The 23,782-nt window shown below is 39.5% G+C and overlaps 1 protein-coding gene across 6 annotated transcripts in view; it reads right to left on the reverse strand.

Moving 5' to 3' along the window:
- CFAP97 (cilia and flagella associated protein 97) overlaps positions 1–21,797 on the reverse strand; it is a 34,060-nt gene extending 12,263 nt beyond the window's left edge. For 3 of the 6 annotated variants that reach the window (XR_002825048.1, XR_002825047.1, XM_004382763.2), the window contains exons 1-3: positions 21,696–21,797; positions 12,113–13,179; positions 1,431–1,699 (exon numbers count right to left, since the gene is read on the reverse strand). Coding sequence is in view for 4 of the 6 variants with exons in the window: in XM_004382763.2 (XP_004382820.1) it covers positions 1,431–1,699; positions 12,113–13,163 (1,320 nt within the window). In the remaining 2 variants the exon portion in view is untranslated. Of the gene's footprint in view, positions 1–1,430; positions 1,700–12,112; positions 13,180–13,582; positions 13,733–21,596; positions 21,619–21,695 lie in introns of those variants that run through there. The other 3 variants (XM_023737204.1, XM_023737205.1, XM_023737206.1) reach the window with 3 other exon arrangements.
- Positions 21,798–23,782: the final 1,985 nt, after the last annotated feature.

Consider the following 23,782-nt stretch of genomic DNA (forward strand, 5'->3'; position numbering starts at 1 on the left):
AGCAGATAGCCAGGCCCGCCTGCCAAGCGCGGCTCTGGGTGGGTTCAAACCACCAACCTTTCACCTCATAGTTGATTGCTTAGCTGTTTGTGCCACCCACAGACTCTTTGATGAAATATAAAAACCTGTTGCCGTCGAGCCGATTCTGATTCACAGTGACCCTACAGGACACAGCAGAACTGCCCCATAGGGTTTCCAAGGCTGTAAATCATTACGGAAGCAGATTGCCACATCCCGAGTAGCAGCTCCAGTGTTCTAGCTGCCAACCTTTTGGTTAGCAGCCGAGCACTTAATCACTGCACCACCAGAGCTCCTCTGATGAAATATTGTGAGGGTTAGTTTTTCAAGCTGTTTTAGTAATTTTATTATCTTTATAAATCATTTGAGCTCTCAATTTATGTGCTCATTAGAGTTGAACTTCAGTTTAAAATCAGGTTCTGCAGCCAGACTACCTGGCTGTAGATCTGGGCTCAGCTATTCACGTGCTAGATTGGTGTCTGTGGTATAATTATTTAACCCCTCTAGGGCTGGGTTTTTGTTTTTATTTTCATGTATAAGATGTAGATACAAATGGTACCTACCTCAGAATCGTGAGGATACAAAAAAAGCCAATATACGGAAGACCCGGCAATGCCTGGCTTTCGTGAGAGCTCAGTAAATATCAGCGATTGTTATGAACTGAATTTTATAAAGAAAATTATATGCTACGATCATTTTAAATGTGAGGATTTTAAATAGTCCCTATGTATATTCCTTTACAATATCAAAGTGTAATCCCATAAGCTTTAACAATGAACATCTTTTAAAAATTCAGAAGCATACCACCACACTTGACCTCTTCCAGAGTATGTGGTTAGCCTTTAAAATAAATCATCATCTATTTTAGCTTCCAAGAACACAATAAAGTGAAACAGTTAGATTTAGCTACTGACTACTTCACAGAAGATACACTGTATCTGACCTTTGGATACCATGTTCCACACTACTGTAGTGATTTTATTGATCTGGTCAAATAAACAGAGACGCTCTCCCTGTTTTCTTTTAACGTTCCCTCAAAATAGTCTACTGGATAAAAACCACACATTGTACCTTACAGGTTCATAGCTAGCACGTGATGTGTTTCATGCCATACAAACGCTAAATATATTTATACCTGTGTTTATATAATTAGGAGCCCTGGTGGCACAGTGGTTAAGAGCTCAGCTGCTAACCAAAAGGTCAGCAGCTCGAATTCACCAGCTGCTCCTTGGAAAGTCTATGGGGCAGTTCCATCCTGTCCTATAGGGTCACTATGGGTCAGAATAACTCAATGGCAATGGGTTATACAATTAAGTGTGAAATATTGGCTATATTTAAGTTTCCTGTAAGTTGGACTTACGAATCAGTGCAAATACATTTTCTCTGACGACTAAAAGATTTCAGTTACTTACCAAGTTTTCTCTTTCGATCCTTTGCTGTTCCCTCTGTCTGTTGATAGCACTGTGATATAACTTAGGAGGATGACCAACTGATCTTCTAGGAACTGTACTTTTGCTTCCCGGTTTTTCAGCCTGTTTGGACAGTTCTTTCAAAAGCCTCTGATTTTCCCGATCAATCTGTCTCACCTCCTCTCTTGTGAAAGAGTAGTTTTTCCTAGGTGCTACTGGAGGTGGATCCAAGTGATGTTTTTGTGGTCCCTTTTTTTCTAACTGCAGAAAAGCTACAGAAGTGGACAAAAAAGGCAAAATGGCTAAACAAAGTAGCACAGCAATATGACAGTACAGGCTTCAACTCTTAAAAATAGAAATTATGTTAATGTATACTCATACAACTATACTAATATATATTAGTATATATATTAATATACCTATACACATATGAATATACATTAATACTTTACATATTATATATACATTAATATAGTTACATGTATTATATAACTATATTAATATATGTGTATACATTACCATACATGTATATCAATATACATTAATATAGTTCTATAATGATATTAACGTATTACTATATAGCTACATAAAATGTATACCTATAAGATATTTATAATTATATTTATATTAATGTTAACAGCATCCAGATTACAACTATGTAGACAAACAATCCAAGGTAACTTACAGTTTATGTTCCTTGGGCTTTTTGACCATAAAAGCTACGCACGAAACAATGACAATATTTTAATGAGAAACGTGTACCTTACTGGTTCTTAAGCAGGTAAAATTATGGAAAACTGCCTTTTATCTTGTCTATTTTATGTTTCCCTGAGGCAGTTTAATAGCTGGGGAGGTTATAAACTTCTGGTTTAAATCCACTATTACAAATAATTGCTTTACGCAGTTTTTACTAGTTGGAGGGCATACTTCAAAAAATAAAATATCCTCAGCTATGACTGATAGAAACAATGACTATACTATGATAAAAACAAAGAATATTCTGAAACTATCAACTACACATGAAAAAATTTTACTACAAAAGATTTATGGATCTTAGAATTGTCATTAGAATGAGCCCTGGTGGCACAGTGGTTAAGTACTTGGCTGCTAACCAAAAGGTCGACGGTTGAAATCCTTCAGCTGCTCCGTAGGAGAAAGAGGTGGCAGTCTGCTTCTGTAAAGATTTACAGCCTTGGAAACCCTATGGGGTAGTTCTACTCTGTCCTGTAGGGTCCTACAGGATTGCTATAAATTGGAATCGACTGGACGGCAATGGGTTTTTTTGGTAATACTGTCATTAAAATACTTCTCCTGTAAAGTTGAACATTTTATTTCTGATTAAAACCTAAGTCAAAACAAATACATTACATTAAAAGTTTTTAACCAAGAAAATTATTTTGCACACTGATTATCAAATGAAATTTTTATCAACATGCCTAATTCTTAAATTTCCATATTACAATTTTCACTAAGTCTCAATCATTACTAAACATTTGTGAAAAGCTGCTAAACACATTAAGTTTGATCACTTTTTTCAGGTTATGTAAGCACTAAAAATGAAAACATTATATCAGATAAACAGACTGACTTCTGTTTTTTACAGTATTTTAAAAAGTAATCCTTATTTGTTTTTACTGCAATACCTTTGTTTATGTTAATTCTTTTTACTTACCTCGCATTTTATGCTGTTAAAAGCATTTTACACGTTATATCATTTGTTCCTTGTACACTCACAGTGCAATAAGGGGAAGAGGCATTTTTAATCCACATTTTACAATGCAAATGGTGCAAACGTTACATCACTCAGGCAAGTCACAAAAACAGTAAGTTTACCTCCCAATGCCTAAACAAAAGACTGTAAAAGACTACAGAAACTTTTAAAGTGGCTTTCCATAAGAAAAATGAGGAAAGTAATGGTTTTTAGTTTGTTGAAAACCATTATCAAGTTAATGACAAAACTGGAATAAGAACACATTTATAAAGATATGAATGTACTGTGCGTATGAAATTATCTTGCTTCCAAGAAGTACCCATTTTGTAGAATTTAATAAGGTTTCTAGATTAATTTAACCATATATGATAGCCTTCAAAATTAAATTCTAAAGGAAATTAGCAGTAAGCTAGTCTTCCTAATGTCATCTTTAAAAAGTTTTTAAATGTAAAATAAGGCAATAGTTAAAAAAAAAAAAAAGCAAATAAAAGAAGAAATTTCACCTAATACATTTTTTAAAATAGAGCATTCTAGCTCCTTTTAATGGAAAGAGTACATGTGAATACTTATATACCGGTGCCACGATTTTCAAAAATGGCTACCTTATATGCTTTAGTATAAGGGATCTTTAAATATATGATCCATTGTTTTCTCAGTTGAGGAAGATTTAGAAAATTTTTTAACTGAATAAACTTTTAAGGATACAGACAGAATAGTCAAAAGTCTACCTCTATGGTTATATTTGGCTTATTAATTAATTAAATTGCAAATACACATTTAAACTCATATTAATTTAGAAAAATTGCTTTTGTTTTTCCTTATTGAAACAATTTTGTTCAAACTCTTCACATGAACGTCGATACCAGTGTTCGTTATTACTAGAGCCACATCTTGAGTTATCCAACGCCATTTACTAGAAGTAGCAGCTTTACTTTCATCTAAGCTATTTGAGATACAGACAGCATTTTAAAAATGTGTGTGATGCTATCACTGGAAATTTATCCCAAGCTGTATTAAGTCCTCATTCATACATTCAAACCCATTGCCACTGAGTTGATTCTGACTCATAGTGACCCCACAGGACAGCGAAGAACTGCTCCATAGGGTTTCTAAGCAGCGACTGGTAGATTTGAACCACTGAACTTCTGGTTAGTCAGCCTTAGCTCTTAACCACTGTGCCACCAGGGCTCCCATTCATATATTAGTTCTTTAAAAAACAAAACAAAACAAAAAACCTTGCACCTGCAAAGTTATAATCTGAGGAATAATAACTAAATTTAAACAATTTCTTTGCCTTCTTTATACTAACAACTTGCCAGATGAGAAATTCTGTGATTCTTCTTGTCTCCTCCTTTGAACCCAGACAAGCTTGTGACCACTTTGACCAACAGAGTTAGCAGAAATAACGACGTGATTTCAAGGCTAGGTAATCAAATGGGATTGCCCCCACCCAGCTCCCCTCCTGCCCCGCCCTGTCTCTAACTACCCTGCCCCGTGTCTGACTACCCTAGGCCGCCATGCTGAGGGGAAATAAACCACAGAGAAGACACATGTAGACACTTTGATGCTAGTCTTTGAGTCATTCCAGCTTGTTGCTTTACACCACTGAGTTTTATAGTGATTTGTAAACAGAGCAATAGTAACTAGTAAAAAATTTGTTAACCAAGAAGTACGATGCTACAGGAACAAAACCCAGAAATATGTGGCACTAGTTTCGAGACCAGGTGGTTAGCAGAGCTGGAAAGGTCTAGAGATTGTTGGTGAGGGCTGAGAGGAAAGCGAGAAATTATACTGGAGGCAGGGCAAAAAAGGAGCTCTTTGATAGGTAAGTGGCAGAAAGTTTAGCAATTGTTGCCCGTGGCATCAAGGAAAATGAAAAAGATACCAAATAAACTGACGAACTCAGGGAAGGAGATCTCCAACCAGAATGCTGAAAGTGCCAATGGTTATTTTAGTCACAATAATCAGAGTTGAGCTAAAAACCGATTGGTTTTCAAGCACAAATTAGAGAAAATATAAAGGAGCCAGGATTTATAGGGTTCAAACACAGAACTTCTCATCCCCAGTCTCTCCCAGAGTACAGGAGTTACAGAACAGCTGTAACTGAAGAATCACACCCAAGGAGTCTCAGCTGCACGTTAATCTAATATAGATCCTGGACCTCAAGATTGTGGGGAATCTTTGGAAAGGGAGGACGTAAAGGGAGGACGTAAAGGGAGGACGTAAAGGGAGGACGTATTTTTTGCATGTGAAAAACCAGCTGCCGTCAAGTTGAATCCAACTCATGGTGAACCCCTGTCTGTCAGAGAAGAACTGTGCTGTTTAAGATTTTCAATGGCTGATTTTTTGGAAGTAGATGGCCAGGCCTTTCTTTCAAGGCCCCTATGGGTGGACTCAAACCTCCAACCTTTCGGTTAGCAGCTGAGCATGTTAACCATTTGCACCACCCAGGCACCTTTTGCATGTGGGAGGAATGTAAATAAATGTCTGGCCAGAGGGTGGACTTTCAGAAGTTGCAAAACATATCCATAAATTATGTGACATTCCTCCCACTAAGAGGCAGGATCTATGCCACTCCTCATAAACCTGGGAGGGTCTGTGACTGTTTCAACCAAGAGTATGGCAGGAATGATGCTATGTGACCTCTGAGCCTAGGTCACAAAAGGTGCTGCGGTTTCTGCCTTGTTTCCCTGAACACTTGGGGTTGGAGCCCTGAGCCACCACATAAGAAGTCCACCTGCCCTGAGACTGCCATGCATGGGGCGAAGCCACGTGGTGAAGCCACATGTGGGCCTTGGAGTCATCCCAAACCAAGGCACCAATGTGAGTAAACAAGGACTCAAATGATTCCAGTCCCCAGCCGTCAAGTTACCTGGGCTTTCAGTCTATCTGCTAAATGTTGGGGTGATTTGTTAGCTAGCAATAGTACTCTGATTTTCATTTTTCATCACTTTTTAAAAATACTGTGATAGACAAAATACCTGTGGGCCAAGTACAGCCCATAAGCAGTTAACACTTTTTTGGGGAGTAAGACTGTGGCTTTGTCAATTTCATCATCTAGTTCTGTTTTTGCTTTTATCATACATTTCAGATAAATGACTGTTAAATCTTTTTGGTGTACCTGGTCCTTTCACTGGTGTAAAACACCTGTCTCTGTCCCTTTCAGTGCTTTTCACCTTGAATTCTATTTTGTATACTAATAAGATACTTCTATTTTCTCCTCGGCATATCTTTTTACAAGCCTTTATTTTCATTCTTCCTGTACTATTTTACGTATCTTCTTCGGTTGGATTTACTGTATTTTCACAAATAACGCACCCACATGTACAACACACATGGTGAGGTCATGCCATTGGCAAAAAATATGTAACGTGCACCTTATCTGCATAAAAATATGGTGGCTAAAATTTGTTTTAACCCACTCTGATAGTGTCTCCTGAACTTAAAATCACCTATATTGTGAATGACTCTTATTTGGCTTCTTTTTCTACAATTTTACTTTTAAAAAAATGCGTTTTTGGTTATTTCCTCTTTTATCTTCTTTTGGATGACTGACTAAAAAAAATTTTTTTCCTTTAATAGACGACAAGTCACATATTCTAGTTTCATTCTTCTACAATATACATTCTTAAACTTTGGTCCCAAGATCTCTTTACACTACTGTAGGAGACACCAAAGAACATTTGTTTATGTGGGTTACACTTATAAATATTTACCATGTTAGACACTCAAAGTGAAAAAATTAAAGATGTTTATTAACGCATTTTAAAACAACAATAAACCAATTACATGTTAACATAAATAACAATCTTTTAATGCCTGGCTTAACAGATAGCCGGATTCTCATACCAGCTTCTGCATTCAGTCTATTTCAGTACATTGTTTTGGCTGAAGCATATGATGAAAATGTAGCTTCACACAGATATGTAGTTGGAAAAGGGAGTATTTTAATAGCCTTTTCAGGTAATTATGAATATCCTTTTTGATACCACACTAAAATTCCAGAAGTAGTAGTTTCTTAAATGTTAGCTGCTGTGTGCAATCTGAAACTATATCAATGAACTTTTTGTAGTCTGTTCCATTAAAATCTGTTCATCTGTCTTGCATTTTGAATATATGCATGATTGTGTAACACCGTGTGTATCTGTCATTTGGAAAATGCTGGTTGCTGAACTGTTATTCCTTAATCATTTCTACTGTGATTTATGTGAGTTTAAAAGTAGCACCCTGTCACTTGGAATTATCAAGTATCTTTCTTATAAGATTGTTTTTTGTAAGTTAGGTAAGAAAATAAGAATGGGTATTGAAAACAAAAATGTATGCACCTAATCCTCACTCACTGACTATCTCATTATCTAGCATTTTGCATTTACAACAATAGTAAAAAACCCATCCTACTGTTTTGTGATTAAGGAGGAGCCGAGGCGAGAGGGGGAGGAGGAGGAGGGCCAGGTTTGTGAGACAGAGTGAGGTCACTTGGGCCGCTGGTGGTTCCTGTTACCCGAGTTGGGTAACAGAGTCGGGTAACAGAGTCGGGCGGAGGAGCTGGGCCAGGCCCAGGTGAGTGCGGGACAGGTGGTGGGGGTGGCTGGCCATGAGGAGGTGGTGGCAGCCGGGGCCGCGGGAGTCGGATGGAGAACTCGGAAGTCTCTTCTTCCAAAGAGACCTCTCCACCTCTGCAGACTCTGCTGGGCCCAGGTGGCCAGGCCTCACCTGCCCGCAGGCCCGGGAGCACCACCTTTGAGGCCTGTCTCCAGGGTCGCCGAGTGGGAAGGTGGAGAGGCGAGGCGTGTAGGTCCTTGCAGGGGCCTGGAGCATGCCAGATGATGGTGGGCCCCTGCTGCTCCAGAGCTCGCGGCAAAGTCACAGAAGCTTCACAGACACATCCAAACGCCCTAAGAAACTGAGCTACTGAGCTGAGGGCTGGGGACCATGGTCTCAGGGGACATCTAGCACAACTGGCGTAACATAGTTGATAAAGAAAACGTTCTACATCCAACTGTGGTAAGCAGTGACTGGAGTCTTAAAAGCCTGCAAGTGGCCATCTAAGATACACCTACTGGTCCCATCCTGGCTGGAGCAAAGGAGAATAAAGAAGACCAAAGACACAAGGGAAAGATTAGTCCAAAGGACTAACGGTCCACAACTACCACAAACTCTACCAGACTGAGCCCAGAACGAGACAGTGCCCGGCTACCGCCACAGACTGCTCTGGCAGGGATCACAACAGATGGTCTCGGACAGAGGAGGAGAAAACTCTAGAACAAAATCCAAATTCACAAAAAAAAATTTAAAAAAAAGACCAGGCTTGCTGGTCTGACAGAGATTGGAGAAACCCTGAGAGTATGGCCCCTGGGACACTCAGTTTACTGAAGTCACTTCTAAGGTTCACTCCTCAGCCAAATATTAGCCAGGTCCATGGGGCCAACAATAACATACATGACGGACAGGCTTCATAGTTGAATCACATTTACAAGAGTCATGGGCACACCAGCCCAAAAGCGAAGACAAAAATGCAGGAAGTGGCAGGAAAACTGAACAAATGGGAACAGGGAGCCTGGGGTGGAGAAGGGGAGAGTGTTGACACATCGCGGGTTGGCAACCAATGACACAAAACAATTTGCATATTACCTGTTTAATGAGAAACTAATTTGCTCTGTAAACTTTCTCTTAAGTCCCAATAAAAATTAACCTAATTAAAAAAAATCCACAAAATCACTTATTTTTTGAAAATATAGTTATGTTTCATGAAACATACATCACTTATGTTAATATATAAGGGTTTATCACTGTCATTCTTGAATTAATAACTGTTTTAAATTTCCGATTTAACGTCTAATATGGTAAATATTGACAGATATAACCCACATAAACAAAAGCTCTTTGGGGTCCTTGATAATTTTTAAGAGAGTAAAAGGTTTCTAAGACCAAAAAGTTTGAAAACTATTCTGCTAGAGCACTGAGGTTGGCGCTGGAAATCTCGAAGTGCTGAAGACAGATGCAGTCCTCACCCTAATGATCAACCTGACGAAATCATACAATCTAGCTTAACTAATGAGCACACAGACAAGAAATGGTCATAACAATTTTTTTGAAATGTAGAACCTGTTACACTGGAGGCTTGATAAAAGAATTAGAGAGATTTTATGGAGAGCAGAATGAGGACATGATTACTATCAAATATTTCAAAGATTATAATGCAGAAAAGGGCATTATACATATTTTTATACATTTCAGATGACAAATCTAAGACTAATGGATAATGATGACTGTTATGGATTGAATTGTGTCCCCCAAATACGTGTGTCAACTGGGCTAGGCCATGATTCCCAGTATTGTGTGACTGTCCACCATTTTGTCATCTGATGTGATTTTCCTACGTGTTGTATGCTGTAAATGATGTTATGATGTTAATGAGGTGAGATTAGTGGCAGTTATGTTAATGACACAGGACTCAATCTACAAGATTAGATTGTGCCTTAAATCAATCTGTTTTGAGATACAAAAGAGAGAAGAGAGCATAGAGATGGGGGACCTCATACCACCAAGAAAGTAGTGCCGGAGCAGAGTGTGCCCTTAGCACCCAGGGTCCCTGCGCTGAGAAGCTCCTCGACCAGCGGAAGACTGATGACAATGACCTTCCCCTACAGCCAACAGAGACAGAAAGTCTTCCCTGGCGCTGATGCCCTGAATTCGGACTTCTAGCCAACTAGACTGTGAGAGAATAAACTTCTCTTTGTTAAAGCCATCCACTTGTGGTATATCTGTTACAGCAGCACTAGGTAACTGAGACGGTTACAAAATCCAATTGCAGTGAAACTCAGAAATACATTTCCTAACCACTAGAGCTGTGCGACAACAGAAGCAGCCTTCTGACGGTTCCTTCAGTCAATAAGTATTATCTATTATGTGTCAACACTTGCTAGATTTGGGGGTTCCAGCAAGGAATAAAATCCTGCCCTAATATGTTGCTTGCATTCCAGTGGGAGACAGAAGCAAATCACACTAATTCCAGGGCCTGATAACTATTCTGATAGGAAGAAACGGGCTTTTGTGACACAGAGGCAGGAGTGGGAGGTAGAGAGCTACTACAGACAGAAGGTTCAAAAAAAGTCTCTCTGAGGAGGTGACATACAAGCTGAGACCTGAGAAACAGGAATACGCAAACTCTGCAAAAAAAAGGGGGCGGGGGGGGGGCAACAGCAAGTACAAACATCTCATAAATGGAAAGAACCCGGAGTGTTCTCAGACAGTGAGGAAGCAAGAGTGACTGGAACACAGCGACAAGACTGAAAAAGGAGGCAATATCCATATGTTCTTATCAACCTTAATCGCTTATTAGACCAACTGCATCAGATTCTCCGTGGGCAGGGCCCAGGCATCAGTATTTGTTTTAATTTTCCAGGTGACTCTAATGTACTGCCTGGGATGAGAATCAGTGATGTCTGGCAGGCAATAAGGAATCTGGATTTTATTATAAGAGTACATCACCGAAGAGTTAAGAAGGAAACTAAGTAGGACTAATTTACTTTTTAAAAGATCACTCTGGCTGTTGTGGGAAGAAGTAAGAGAGGCAAGAACAGAAAAACCCACAATCCTGAAGTGTTAAGAGACTGAATAAATATTTATCAGGAAAAGATAATGTGGGTGGAAGCCTGGCCACCAGCTGATGATGGCCAACGCCAAGAGCCTGACTCTGCAGAGACAAAATAACCAGTTGGTGCCATCAGATCGAGAGGAAAAGAAAACCTACAGAAAGAGGAACCTTCACAAGTGCAAACTGCTCCAAAATATACTTTATTGATCTGACTATGTAAGATATTTGACTGAATAAGGTATGTATTTTGGACTCAAGCATGCCCTTACATTGCCATCATATGTAAATTAATTTATTCTTTCAATTAAGATTTCAAACAAAGATAGAGAATTCTATTTATGCTTTAAAAATTTTACCCTCCACTGACAGATCTAGCCTACAAGCTCCGTTATTTTTACATTTCTATTAACTAGTCAAAAGGTCAACTTTGGGGTTCCTTTTATTTCACTTGGAATATATTGTTCCTTTGAAACTAAATATGCATAATAAATTGATACAGAAATGCAGCAATAAATATTATTCTCATTCAAAAATCTTGTTGCTGTTGTTAGGTGCCACTGAGTTGATTTACCTTCTATCTTAAAGCAATTGAAACTTGACTTACACTATTTCATCCATTTGGTAGTTTCAAGTAATGCTCTTTAGAAGGAGCCTTGGCTCAGTGGTTAAGCGCTTGGCTGCTAACCAAAGGATGGCGAGCTGGAACCCACCAGCCACTCCAAGGGAGAACAATGTGGCAGTCTGCTTCCGTAACGATTACAGCTTTGGAAACCCTATGGGACGTTCTACCCTATTCTATAGCGTTGCTACAAGTCGGAATCAACTCTGCAGCAGTGGGTTTAATGGGAATGCTCTTTAGTCTTTAACTTAAACCTGAATAGTCTCCTGTAGTTTACTCTGGGTTCTTTCACTTGCCAACATCCTTGCCACTTTCTGTAACATGGAGACAGCATGTTAGGTTACCTAAACCTTTGTGCAGATAGATGCCTTTCTTAAAGAAGAAAGCGAAATGTCTTATGCCTCTCTATCAAAAGTGGGAAGAGAAGTGGCCCCACTTCCATTATTTGTATGATCCATCTGGCCCCTCTATGCATTTTTGAGTTTGTAAGCACTAGAGCAACTCGTATGAAGTAGTTTTTAATCCTGGTTGATTAGCTTTGCAATATATATGTCACCTGATATTACAAACAATGATATTCTAGGTATTTTTATGGTAAAATTGAGTATTTGGTAAAGTTACCACATCAATTTTCCCAAACACGACAGCGTATCTACTAGAAAAATCAATGCAAATTAATTACATTTCATAGTTAAGCACAATATATAATTAAGTTCAATATTTAAATTTAATATACAATTTTAAAAAAAGAAAGTTACCTTTCAAAAGATGATTTAGGTCCATTGTGTCATGTAAGACTTTTTGTTTATGTCTTTGGTCTAAATTGAAATCTAATGATGAAGACTTCGAGGTCGAGCTAAGACTAGGCCCACATTTTTCCTTCCCTTTTCTGGCTGATTTCAAATTGTTTGAATTACTCTTCAAATCCTCACTATTTTCATATACTTCTTGGCTCACGTTTTCTTGCCTTTTAACTTTTATTTTTTGATCATTTGATGCAGCTAGTTCAAAAGACTGAATAGGGCTGATATCTGGGGTTGACAAAGGAGTTACGTCGGTCACAGTATCTTCAGATTCCTCAGCGTGGTCACTGACTTTGGGTTTAGTACTTAAAGGTTGTATTCCTGTTGATTTTATTCCTGGATTACATTTCTGTTTTGATGATAAGAGGGTTATACCAGAAACATGTTTCTTTAATGATGGAGATGAATCAGATATACAGACATCAGACCCTGTATCTGAACAATCTGTAACTGAACTTGAAGATGAGGACAAAGAGGAAGAGGAGGAAGAGGAACTAATTTTGGGATATTTTTTATTTACGCCTTTTTTAAAGTTATTAGATGGTTTAGCTGACTTGGACCTCACATGACGTCTCTTCCCATCATCACTGCTTTCCTCGCTATCCGTGTAGTAATCATCTTTGCCTTCTTTCACAATCTTGGGAGTTCTACTTGGAATGGGCAAGCGCATTTTATGTCCTGTTGTAGCATCACGCTGTTTTTTTGATCCTGAAGAAGTGGTCAAAGATGAACAACTTCTAGTTTGTATAATATCATTCTCTATTGAGTGCTTTTCTGGAAGAATTTTCTCTTTTTTTTCATTTCCCTTTTCAGTAAGATGATTTTCCTTGGTTTGTATTCCAAATTTTAAGTTTATATTTTCTATATCTTTATCTATTCTCTCTTTAGGGTCATCAATTTGCTTGTCAAACACTGAGTTACTTTCACATTTCTTTGCTTCTTCAAAGTCACTGTCAAAGAAAGAATGATCCACTTCACCTTCTGATATATCACCAAACCGGTCCATGATGGCAACAATATTTCTGAAAAGGAAGAACGTGCAACTATCAAACTAGAGTAATTTCTAAATACATTTCATTTTTATTTACTACATAATTTTCCCAAACTGTGAAGTTTGGCTAATATACCTCCCCCTCAAAGAAACAAAAAAATAGCTCAGTGATGTGATGATGAGGCTACAGAGGTAATAAGCTATACCAATGATTTGAAAAAGAAATAAGACTAACAGTTCAGTTCACAGGAAAAGAATACCAGACCACCAGGGCAGGCATATCACAAACACGGACAGCCAGGCGAACCCTCAGGAGAACAGGCCCTCTATAAATTCAATACAGTTAGAGCTCAGAATAAGAAAGGATGGCATTCAAGCGTCATGGGGTAGGCTAAGCCAGCCCAAGTACACATTTAATGAAGACTGTCCCATACTTCAGCGTTTGTTGTCTCTGTCCTAGTCTCCGCCTTCACTGCAGTTATGGAGAAGCAGCAGAAACGAGGAGGAGGTGACTCCTATTAAAAGCTCCCCCATCCCTTCTTAACGAATAAAAAACCTAAGGCACATACACAGGCTGCACAGGGAGCTCAGAGTCAAACTTCTCAATATTTACTTAACTTAAATCCTGATAAAGCCACATACAGAAGATGAGAGGGGAAGAATATGTCTCACTGCATTGAAGGGGGTCTGGTATAAGAGATATTTCATAGTAGACAGTCAAAAAGTAAATGCATATTACTTAATGATATAGTTAAATATTAGAAGAAATGGATAAAAATGTTCAAAGCACTTGCCTCTTGTGTGGGGCCGAGACCACTGTTAGTAGACCTTACATTACTAGTTGACCTGTTAACTTGTATCTGTACTACTCTGATAAAAAATTAAAATTGATTTAAAAATATTTTAAGACACATACAGCTGGAATTAAAAGGCAAACATCACTATAAACTAATATCCTTTAAAAACTGTTTTACTATCTCTGCTATTACTGTCATCTAAGCAGCGGTGCCACTCTATATACTACTGATATCTTGTGTTCAGAGTCTGACCTCTAATACTATTCTCCACTAAAAAAATTCGGGCTCCTTTAAAGGCAGTGATTCATTTCTAGAGGCAAAGAAAAACAAGAAGGGCCTGGAGCATCTGGTTGTTGCCAGAAAGCACAAATATATTCAAATATGCCTGGAGTACTGGTAACAAAGGATCCAGTTTAAAGGAGCTTCCATTGGCCAAACTGGGACAATTCAGCAATGAAACACAAAAAAGAAAACATACATGAAAATAAAAACTACTACTACTGTGGAAAGCCATGAGTCCGTAACGACATTCAAAAGGGGCAAATAACATGAGGTATGCGAAAGGAAAGGCATACATGCATTTTCGATAATAGTATATAGCCAACAATCCAATTTTGATTAATCTCATTCCATCAAATCAGGCATTAAAAGATTATATAATCTGTATGCTAAATCATCCTAAGGCACCCTGTACTTTAAGTGACCCTGCAACCTAAAGACATAAAAACAAGTATAGACATGATTTAAAAATGAGCCAAATTTATACCATTAATACCAATGCGAGAGGTTACTCAGATAGGTTAAAGTATGTGTAGTAATACATTTTATCACCATTGGATAATTTTGTCTGTCTTCAAGGCTTTTGAAGAATTTAAGATATTCTAACATCTTACAAAAAAATCTTCTAAAAATTTATTCTTATTCTGACATCATAGAAATATTTAACTGCAATCAACTTTTAAACATTTAAAGGAATCTGATTACATCACTTAGTTGTCTAGTGCTGCTATAACAGAAATACCACAAATGGATGGCTTTAATAAAAAGAAATTTATTTCTTCACAGCAAAGTAGGCTAAAAGCCCAAATTCAGGGTGTCAGCTCCAGGGGGAGAGCTTTCTCTCTCTGTTGGCCTTCTCATCAATGTTCCCCCGGACTAGGAGCTTCTGCGCACAGGGACACTGGGTCCAAAGGATGCGCTCTGCTGCCAGCAGTGCTTTCTTTGTGGTATAAGGTTCCCCCTCTCTGCTCACTTCCCTTTCCTTTTTCTCTCTCCTAATATAAAAGGTGGTCCAGGCCACACCCCAGGGAAAATCCCTTTACACTGCATTAGGGATGTGACCTTAGTAAGGGTGTTACAATCCCACCCTAATCCTCTTTAACATAAAATTACAATCACAAAGTGGAGGACAACCACACAATACTGAGAATCATGGCCTAGCCAAACTGATCCACACATTTTTGGGGGGAACATAATTCAGTCCATGACACTCACTAAGTTTAGACTCTTACTAGGTTTATAAGCAATGTCTAAGTGCTTACAAATATTTCCTATTTTAGATTTTTAAGGTGCCTTGTCAAGTGTTTGAGAAAATCAGATACATTAAAATTGTGATTGTGATGTTAATTAAGCTAGTTTGCAAACAGTGTCAAACGTTCAAGAAAATTTAATATATATTTTATAAGCTAACTGAAGAGTAATCAAAGCACAAGTTTTTAAATTCTAACACATTATTAGATTTAAACTGAAATAAGATATGTAAGAAGATCTTAAAGTTTTAAGAAAAATTAAATTATAAAACATGTATCTAATAAATTAAATATTAAAATACAAGAGATATTATTTCCCACAGCACAGATGAATGCCCTCTTTAGGTTTTAAAATTCAAATAACGAAACCACCAAAATAAAGTATCTCTTGTGTGTATATGTATATATTAGACTATGTATATATTAGATTTCAGATATATTTATTCACATGGAAATCAAAGTTGACTCTCAAGTAATTTAAATTAAGAAATGAAACTTAATTTTCGGAGCCATAAAAAGCCATAAACCTTTTGAACCAGTAACCTCATTTCTGGAAATTTATCCTAAGGAAATAGTACTACAAAGAGGGGATGGTATTAATTATAGCATTACCGCTAATACTGAAAAACCTGAATAGAGGAATATGATGATTCTACTAAAATGAGAATTGTTTAGATGAGGGGTCTGGCAAAATATAGCCCTCAGATAAAATGTGGTCTACCACCTGTTTTTGTTAACTAAAGTTTTACTGAAACACAGCCACGCTCCCACGTTTAGGTACTGTCTCTGACAGCTTCTGCACTACAGCTGCAGACCTGAGTGGTTATGACAGAGCCTCTAGCCTAAAATATTTACTATCTGGACCTTTAACAAAAAAATGTAGATGATACATCAGCATCAAAAATGCAGAATACAAAACTGATATCTACCCTGGATTAATAATACAATTTACACAAAAATTAGGAAAAAAGTGGCAAAAATTAAGTGGTGACTTATTAGAAGAAAAATTACCAGCAATTCAACTGCATGTTTTATATTTCCATTACTGTTACCATTATAGTGTTCATCCAATAAATTAAGGAAATAAATGATGCACCCACCGCCACCCACTGCTGTCGAGTCAACTCAGACTCACAGCGACCCCATGGGGTTTCCAAGGCTGTAAATCTCTATGGAAGCAGACTGCCACATCTTTCTCCCTCAGAGCCACTGGCGGTTTTGAACTGCCGACCTTTTGGTTAACAGTCGCTTTAACCACTGCTCCACCAGGACTCCTTCATACAATAAACCAAGCAAATAAATAATAACTGGAAGTCTGCAAGTATCTAAAAAGAATGAACTGAGTCAGACAAACACAAGCTCCAAACCTGGTTCTGCCACTTCCCAACTGTGTATTCCTGGCACATCGACAAGGATGTTCACTACAGCATTATTTGCACCTCTTTACAGAGTTAGAAACAACTTTAATGTCTATTAATAGAAAAATGGACAAATAAAATGTGGTATATGCATATGATGTAATACTATGTATCAGTCAGAAAGAATAAACTAAAATCTACAAAAACATTGTTGACTAACAAAGCAGAATTAAATGAGCAATGATACAATTATTTAAAACTTAAAATACATGAAACAATACTATATACTCCATGGGCACAAACCTGTAACGTTACAGAGCATGGATAGGAAGGGTATACATTATACATCTAGGAGTATAAGCCTGTGGGGGCAGAGGAGGAAAGAGACTGGGAAGGGGAGGCGGGTGGAGATGAAGAACCTGGGCAGAGAGACATCTATGATCATGGGTCATCACAAACCTAGAGAATTACCAACCCCATTCTGCTGACCTGAGGTCAAAAACAAAAACAAAACAAATCAAAACAGCCACTGAATGGTTGGTAGCTCTTACAGCACTAGCATTAAATTCTCAAAAAAGTTAACCTTTTTGTAACAGAATTCACCCTTTAATCCAAAATGTCAAGGGCTAGAATAAAAAAGACTTGTGATTATGGTTTTTCCTTTCTTACTTGGTTACATGGCTAAGAATACCTTTGCAATTAAAAAAAAAAAATTACGTTTCCTCAAATTTCAAAAGCAAATCCGTTTCATAGTACCGCCCAGACTTAATTTTTTATAAACTGCAGGTCACAATCCAATGTAAAATCAATTCAGTAGGTCATGCTAATCACTAAAGAAAAAAGGTAGAGTACAACAATTAGGAGTACATTACACATTATAAGTAATGAGGATGGTGCAGGATGGAGCAGTGTTTCATTCTGTTGTACACAGGGTCGCCATGAGTCGGAACCAACTCAACGGCACCTAATAGCAGCATTTCACGAAACTTTCATTTCCATTATTTGAATATACATACGTGTATGGGGCCTTCATGTAAAATCTATTTCTTATACTATCACTAATAATGTTATGATATTTATGATTTATTTGATGGCAAACAGTGAGTAAGAAAACAAGATCCTCCCATCACAGGGATATTTTTAAAGGAAAATGTTCACCAACATGGTTTTAGGGAAGTTTGCTGCAAAAAAGGATGGTTTGTACAGTTAAAATTTGATACACATGCCAGTGTTTGCCACACATTTTGCTGGATTTATGTGCCATACAGTTTTCCTCCAACAAAGTAAACAGGAACAAATATCACTGGTACCCAAATTCAATGAACCAGTAGCTCTAAGCAAATTAAAAAGTGTTACCCTAGGTAACAAAAATTTAAAACTTAGAATCAACTACGGTAACAATTCCCCCATTCCTACCTGAGCTCATGACCAAAACCCCCATTTCCAAAGAGAGTAATGAATTCCGAAGGTATTTCTGGTGAGAATGATAATTCTGAAAGTCACTAAACTTGAAATGTTTCCAGCCTGCCTGCCTCTCCCCTCCCTTTCCATCCTGGTGTGGCATAGCTGAAGACTTTGTTAGCTGAACCGATAACCTTAAATGAGAACTATGTAAAGCTCCTCATGATGGAGCACAGCACATAATAAATGTCAGGGCTAATAATATCCTGTCGCAGCTCCCCGGCAGTCCTGGAAAGAAAAGATTCTACCCACTTTCATTAGGAATGAAGAAACAACCATGGCCGTTGAGTTGATTTCAACTCCTAGTGACCCTGTAGGACAGAGTAGAACTGCCCCATAGGGTTTCCAAGGTTGTAATCTTTACGGGAAGCACACTGCCACATCTTTCTGCCGCAGGGCAGCTGGTGGGTTCAAATCCATGACTTCTGGTCAGCAGTCAAGTGCTTAACCACTGTGCCACCAGGGCTCCTTTGAGGAAAGGCCTAGCAAATTCAAATGACTCGATCAATTTAAAGTATTAGTTTGTAGCAAGTATGCCTTTTATGACTTCAAGCTTTATCAAACTTGAATAAAAGAGAACTAAAATGGACAGTTGAAAATAAGGGTTCAAAAGGTTCTGGATAACTGGAAAAGAAGTTAACATAGCTACATAATATGGCCTTTGCCATGTTCCAGGTACTGTTCTAAGCACTTTTACATTGACTAACTCATTTAATACCGATAACTGAGGTTACAGATGAGGAAACAGATTAACATATTTGCTGAAGGTCACAAAGAAAGTAGAGTCAGAATATGAACTCAGGAAGTCTGGCTGGAGAGTCAGCACTCTTAGTCGTTATGTTACGCTGCAATAAGTAGAAAATTAACCCAAAAACCTAATAGGAAGGGGATATTCTGAAATAGCCGAAATAATACCACCATGATAGCAGAGATACAGGATAGACTGCTAGCAGAGGTGAGGGTAGGTGTACTGAAAGCCCTGGCTTGAAGGAATGATTCAGTCGATGAAAGATTTAGGAGTTCTCCAAGTGGCAAAGTATAACTTGGAAATCAAAAATCTACTATGTTCTTAAGTCATACTGGATCACATCAAGACAAGTTCCATTTTATTCTGCTTGGTCAAACTTCTCGGATGAAGCATTTACAGTAGGTGCTACGGTGAAGAGTCTAGAATCTAAGCCATAATTAATGATTTAAAGAACAGGAACTCAAAGATAATAAAAGTAACAACTAAAGAAAAGGGTGTATTCAGATACTGGAAAGACTGTGACATGAAAAAAGACTTTTAGACCTGTTATTTGTAGTTTCAGAGGTAGAATTTGATTAACAGACAGAGCTCATAATGTAAGAACGGCTCAAATATGGAATGGGCTACTTTCTAAGATTGAGTCACTAGATATGCTGGAACAAACAAAGACTGGATTGTTCAGTTACTGGGTTGCTGCAAAGGGAATCCATCCATTAGGAGGCTATGATCTTTCACATTTTACGGACTAGGACCAAATCCCAAGATCTATCCTTAAAGCAAATGATTGTGGATACGTCTTCGAAATTCTTGTTTTTCCATAGCTAATAGTTTTTTTTGCATTGCCTTTCTCCTTACCAGACTGGGAGCTACTCATGTCTTGCTCAAGTAGCCCTGGTGGCACAGTGGTTAAGCACTCGGCTGGTAACCGAGAAGTCAGTGGTTTGAACCCACCAGCTGCTCCACTCAAGAAAGATGCGGCAGTCTACTTTCGTAAAGATTTACAGCCATGGAAACGCTAAGGGGCAGTTCTACCCTATCCTATAGGGTCACTATGAGTCAGAATCGATTCAACAGCAGTGGATTTGGTTTTTTGGTTGGATGCCCTGCTCACTTTCATATCCCCAGTGCCTGACAAATATTAGCCATTCAAAGAATGTTTATCCAATCAAGGAATTTGGAATTAGGAGATTTAAAACTGAGTCCCAGTTCTGGTCTTTGCTAGCTATGTAATCAGAAAAATCACCTAGTTTCCCTGAGCTAGTTTCCTTAACGGTTTCAACCTACTCCCCTTCCTTACCTGCCCCCGCCCCCCACCAGAATTAGCTCTTCCATTATCTCTATTTCCCTGGTACAGTCATGGAGTCCTTTAATAGTTGTAAGCATTTACCCCCCTAAGCAGTCACAGCTCTTAAGAGGCAGTGTATACTACAGTGCCTGGAAGACTTCTCAGGTATCAACTTAGGTTAACAATATCCAACGGACAGGATTATTGTAAAGGAGCTCAGCTGCCAACCAAAAGATGCGCGCGGTTAGAAACCACCCGCAGTTCCGAGGAAGAAAAGACATGGCGATCTGCTCCCTTAAAGATTACAGCCTAAGAAACCCTATGGGGCAGTTTTACTCTGTCCTATTGGGTCGCTGAGTGAGAACCTACTGGACAGCACACAACACGGTTATTGTAAGGATTTAAACATTCAGTTAGGCGATTTAACTTTATTTACAACAAAATTTATCCAACGATTCCATCCACCAAGCAATCCATTTGGTAACATTTAATTCAAAGTTACTGACATCCAATGAACACAAACGTGGACTTAATAAAGTAGTAAAAATTCTCTGCACTGGTATATTGGGGAAGGGGGAAAATTAAACGCTAGTTCATCAGACTGTGATAATACTTTTGGTGCTTTTTGTTTACGACTTCAAAATGAAGACAAGTTTTCCCCAAAGCCGCCTGCAGTCACGTGGACGCTCATCAGTGGTACAGCTCAGGCAGCGCCAGGAGTAGAAACGCTACTGATTTCACGGAACATCAAGAAAGCACACAACTACGCAGCGGGCGTGTTTTAAAACGTCATTTTGTTATTCTCACGCCAAGTTTCTGTAGTTAGGCATGTAACAGGGACCCAGACGGGAATCTCCGCTTCCCAAACGGCTACACGACAATCTGAGCCAAAAGTCAACCCGTTTTGAGGCCCCTCGAGGCTGCCTCACGGCCCCCTCCCAGCCCCGCGAGGGGGCACACGGCCGCCCGTCCCTCAGACCTCACGGTTCCGATCCATGTCGGCGGGAGTGGGCGGGGTGGCCTGAGCCCGCCCCCGGTCGCGCCGACAACCCGGTCCAGACCGACCCCCGCCCCTGCCCCGAGCGCGTCCTGAGGGCAGCCCAGCCGTTCCCGGCGGGGAGGGAGGCTGCGGGCGCCGCGGGCCCGGGCGCGTTAGTCGTGGCTACGCCCGCCGCCCGGGGGCCGACGGGGTCGGGACCCGGAGAAGCGGAGGGCTGCGGCCCGGCGGGCCGGCCTTCCCCACCTTCCGCGCAGGCTCCGGGATACCAACCCTGAGAGCTCGCCGCTCCCCGCGTTCAGGCGAGGGAAAACGGACCCGGCGAAGCGAGAGGCGGTGAGCGGCGACGGAGGCCTCGCGCGCCACGCTCACCTGCCGGCTGCCGTCGCCACGACCCCGCGCGCACGCGCCGCAGCGCTTCCGCGGCCCTCCGCGCGGCTCCAGGATTCCGGCCCCGAGGCGCGGACTTCCGGAGGCGGAGAAAGCGGAAAGGGGAAAGAGGCGGCCGGCCGGGAGCTGCGGGCGCCGCGTGAAGGGGGCGGTGGCCTACGCCGTGGCGGGCGTCTTAGAGCTCTGAGGGCCTGTAGGCGGCGCCGAGGCCTGGCCGCCCGCCCGGGTCTGCCCATGTGGGGCTCGACTGGGAAGAGAAACGCGAAGACAAACCGTGCAAGCAGGCGGTGACCTACGGCGTCGTCAGTGCGTTAGGCTTCTTCCCCTTACTATTAACGGCAATTCCGGTAGACCTAGTTGTTTTGGCTAATTAGGGAAAGCCTAATTAGCCTTAATCGTGTCATTCCTTACCGAAATAACAACAGTAGGGGGGAAGCTGTGCGTTTGTGATTGTATCAGCAAAGCAGTTCAAGGAACTAGCTAGTATTAATGGGTCAGTGGCTGGTAGCACGTTAGAAAGTTCTCTGACTACTGGTAAAGGAGGTCAGTAGTTAAAACTAATGAGAAAAAAGATCTCTGCTCGGAATATAATGAATATAATACATAATTTTTGTGGTTTGAACTCTCAGGCACATAGTAAGTGTAACAAAAGGTTAAAACAAAATTAAACCTGTGGATTCTGACTGATAGAGATCTTATAAAACAGAGTAGAACTGCCCCCATAAGGTTTCCAAAGAGTGGCTGGTGGATTCAAACTGCTGACTTTTTGGTCAACAGCCAGCTCCTAATCCGCTGCACAACTGGGCCATAAAAAGGCTATGGGGTGCAGTTCTACTCTGAAACACATGGGGTCGCTGGAGGGTAACTAGTAACACGGGCCCTAAGTAATAAGGGCTTTATAAGAGGGAGGCAAGGAAGAGGCCACAAGCGAAGGAATGCAGGTAAACTGTAGAAGCTGAGAAAGGCTAGAAATGAACTATCTGCTGAAGCTTGCACAAAAGTTGCAGCCACAGGATGCTTTTAGACTTTTGAGCGCCAGAAGTGTAAGAGAATAGGTTTATGTTGTTTTAAGTCACTATAAGACTAGTGATTTGTTACAGCAGCAAAAGGAGACTAATACGCTAGGTACTCAATATTTTTTTACATGAAAGTGCAAAGAAAGTTAGGAACTATAGGTTAAGCTAAATCCTAGGGAGTCCCAGGAAGGAATGCCTCTATTTTCCTTCTTCACAATGCATTTTGTACCTATTAGTATTAACCAAAAAGTACAGGGAATCACAATGATTCTCGTTCTTTTCATAGGCTAAAAGGAAGGATACATTTCACCTAATTCTGCCTGATAAAACTATGCTGGCACCATTTCCTGGGGATGATTGTCTAACCTGTGGTCAAAGTTTATTATATTCCAAACTTTAATTTTAATTATTTTTTTAGGCCATGAATGTAAGTTTTGCCTTCTCAGTTTTCCACAGGGCCTAGGGTAAACTAAAACCCGTTGCCATCCAGTTGACACTTGCCTAGTCATCTGTATGGCGTGAACGAACCAGTGGATGTGTGAGCCATTTGACAGCTCCTTCAGAACAGAGATTTTATTTCCTTTGTCTCTTCATAAAAAGTGATCAACTCATGAGCAAAAAAAATCCCTTCTCAAAATTCACTAAATTTGAATTCCTTTGTCTGAAAAGATGATGTAACTAATATCCCTTCTTCTCTTTTTTGTTTCTCACTTATTTGAAAACTTTTTTCTATTAAAATTTTTTACAAATCATATCCTGTTGATTTTCCTCTGAAATATCTCTGAAGTCTATGAACTTTCTTTTTAATTATGGTTATATATATATGACATAAAATTTGCCATTTTAACCATTTGTAAATATACAATTCAGTGGCATTAATTATATTCACGATGTTGTACAAGTATCGCTATCATTTATTTCCAAAACCTTTTCTTCACCCCAAACAGAAACTCTGTACGCAATGTTTGTAAACTTCTTGAGACAATATATGCTTTAATATTTCTATAGAGAGCTATTGAAAGACCTTTTCATATTTAACAGTTTTTTTATTTA

This window comes from Trichechus manatus, unplaced genomic scaffold (assembly GCF_000243295.1).
Source record: "Trichechus manatus latirostris isolate Lorelei unplaced genomic scaffold, TriManLat1.0 scaffold00099, whole genome shotgun sequence".
In the NCBI taxonomy this organism is placed as follows: Eukaryota; Metazoa; Chordata; class Mammalia; order Sirenia; family Trichechidae; genus Trichechus; species Trichechus manatus.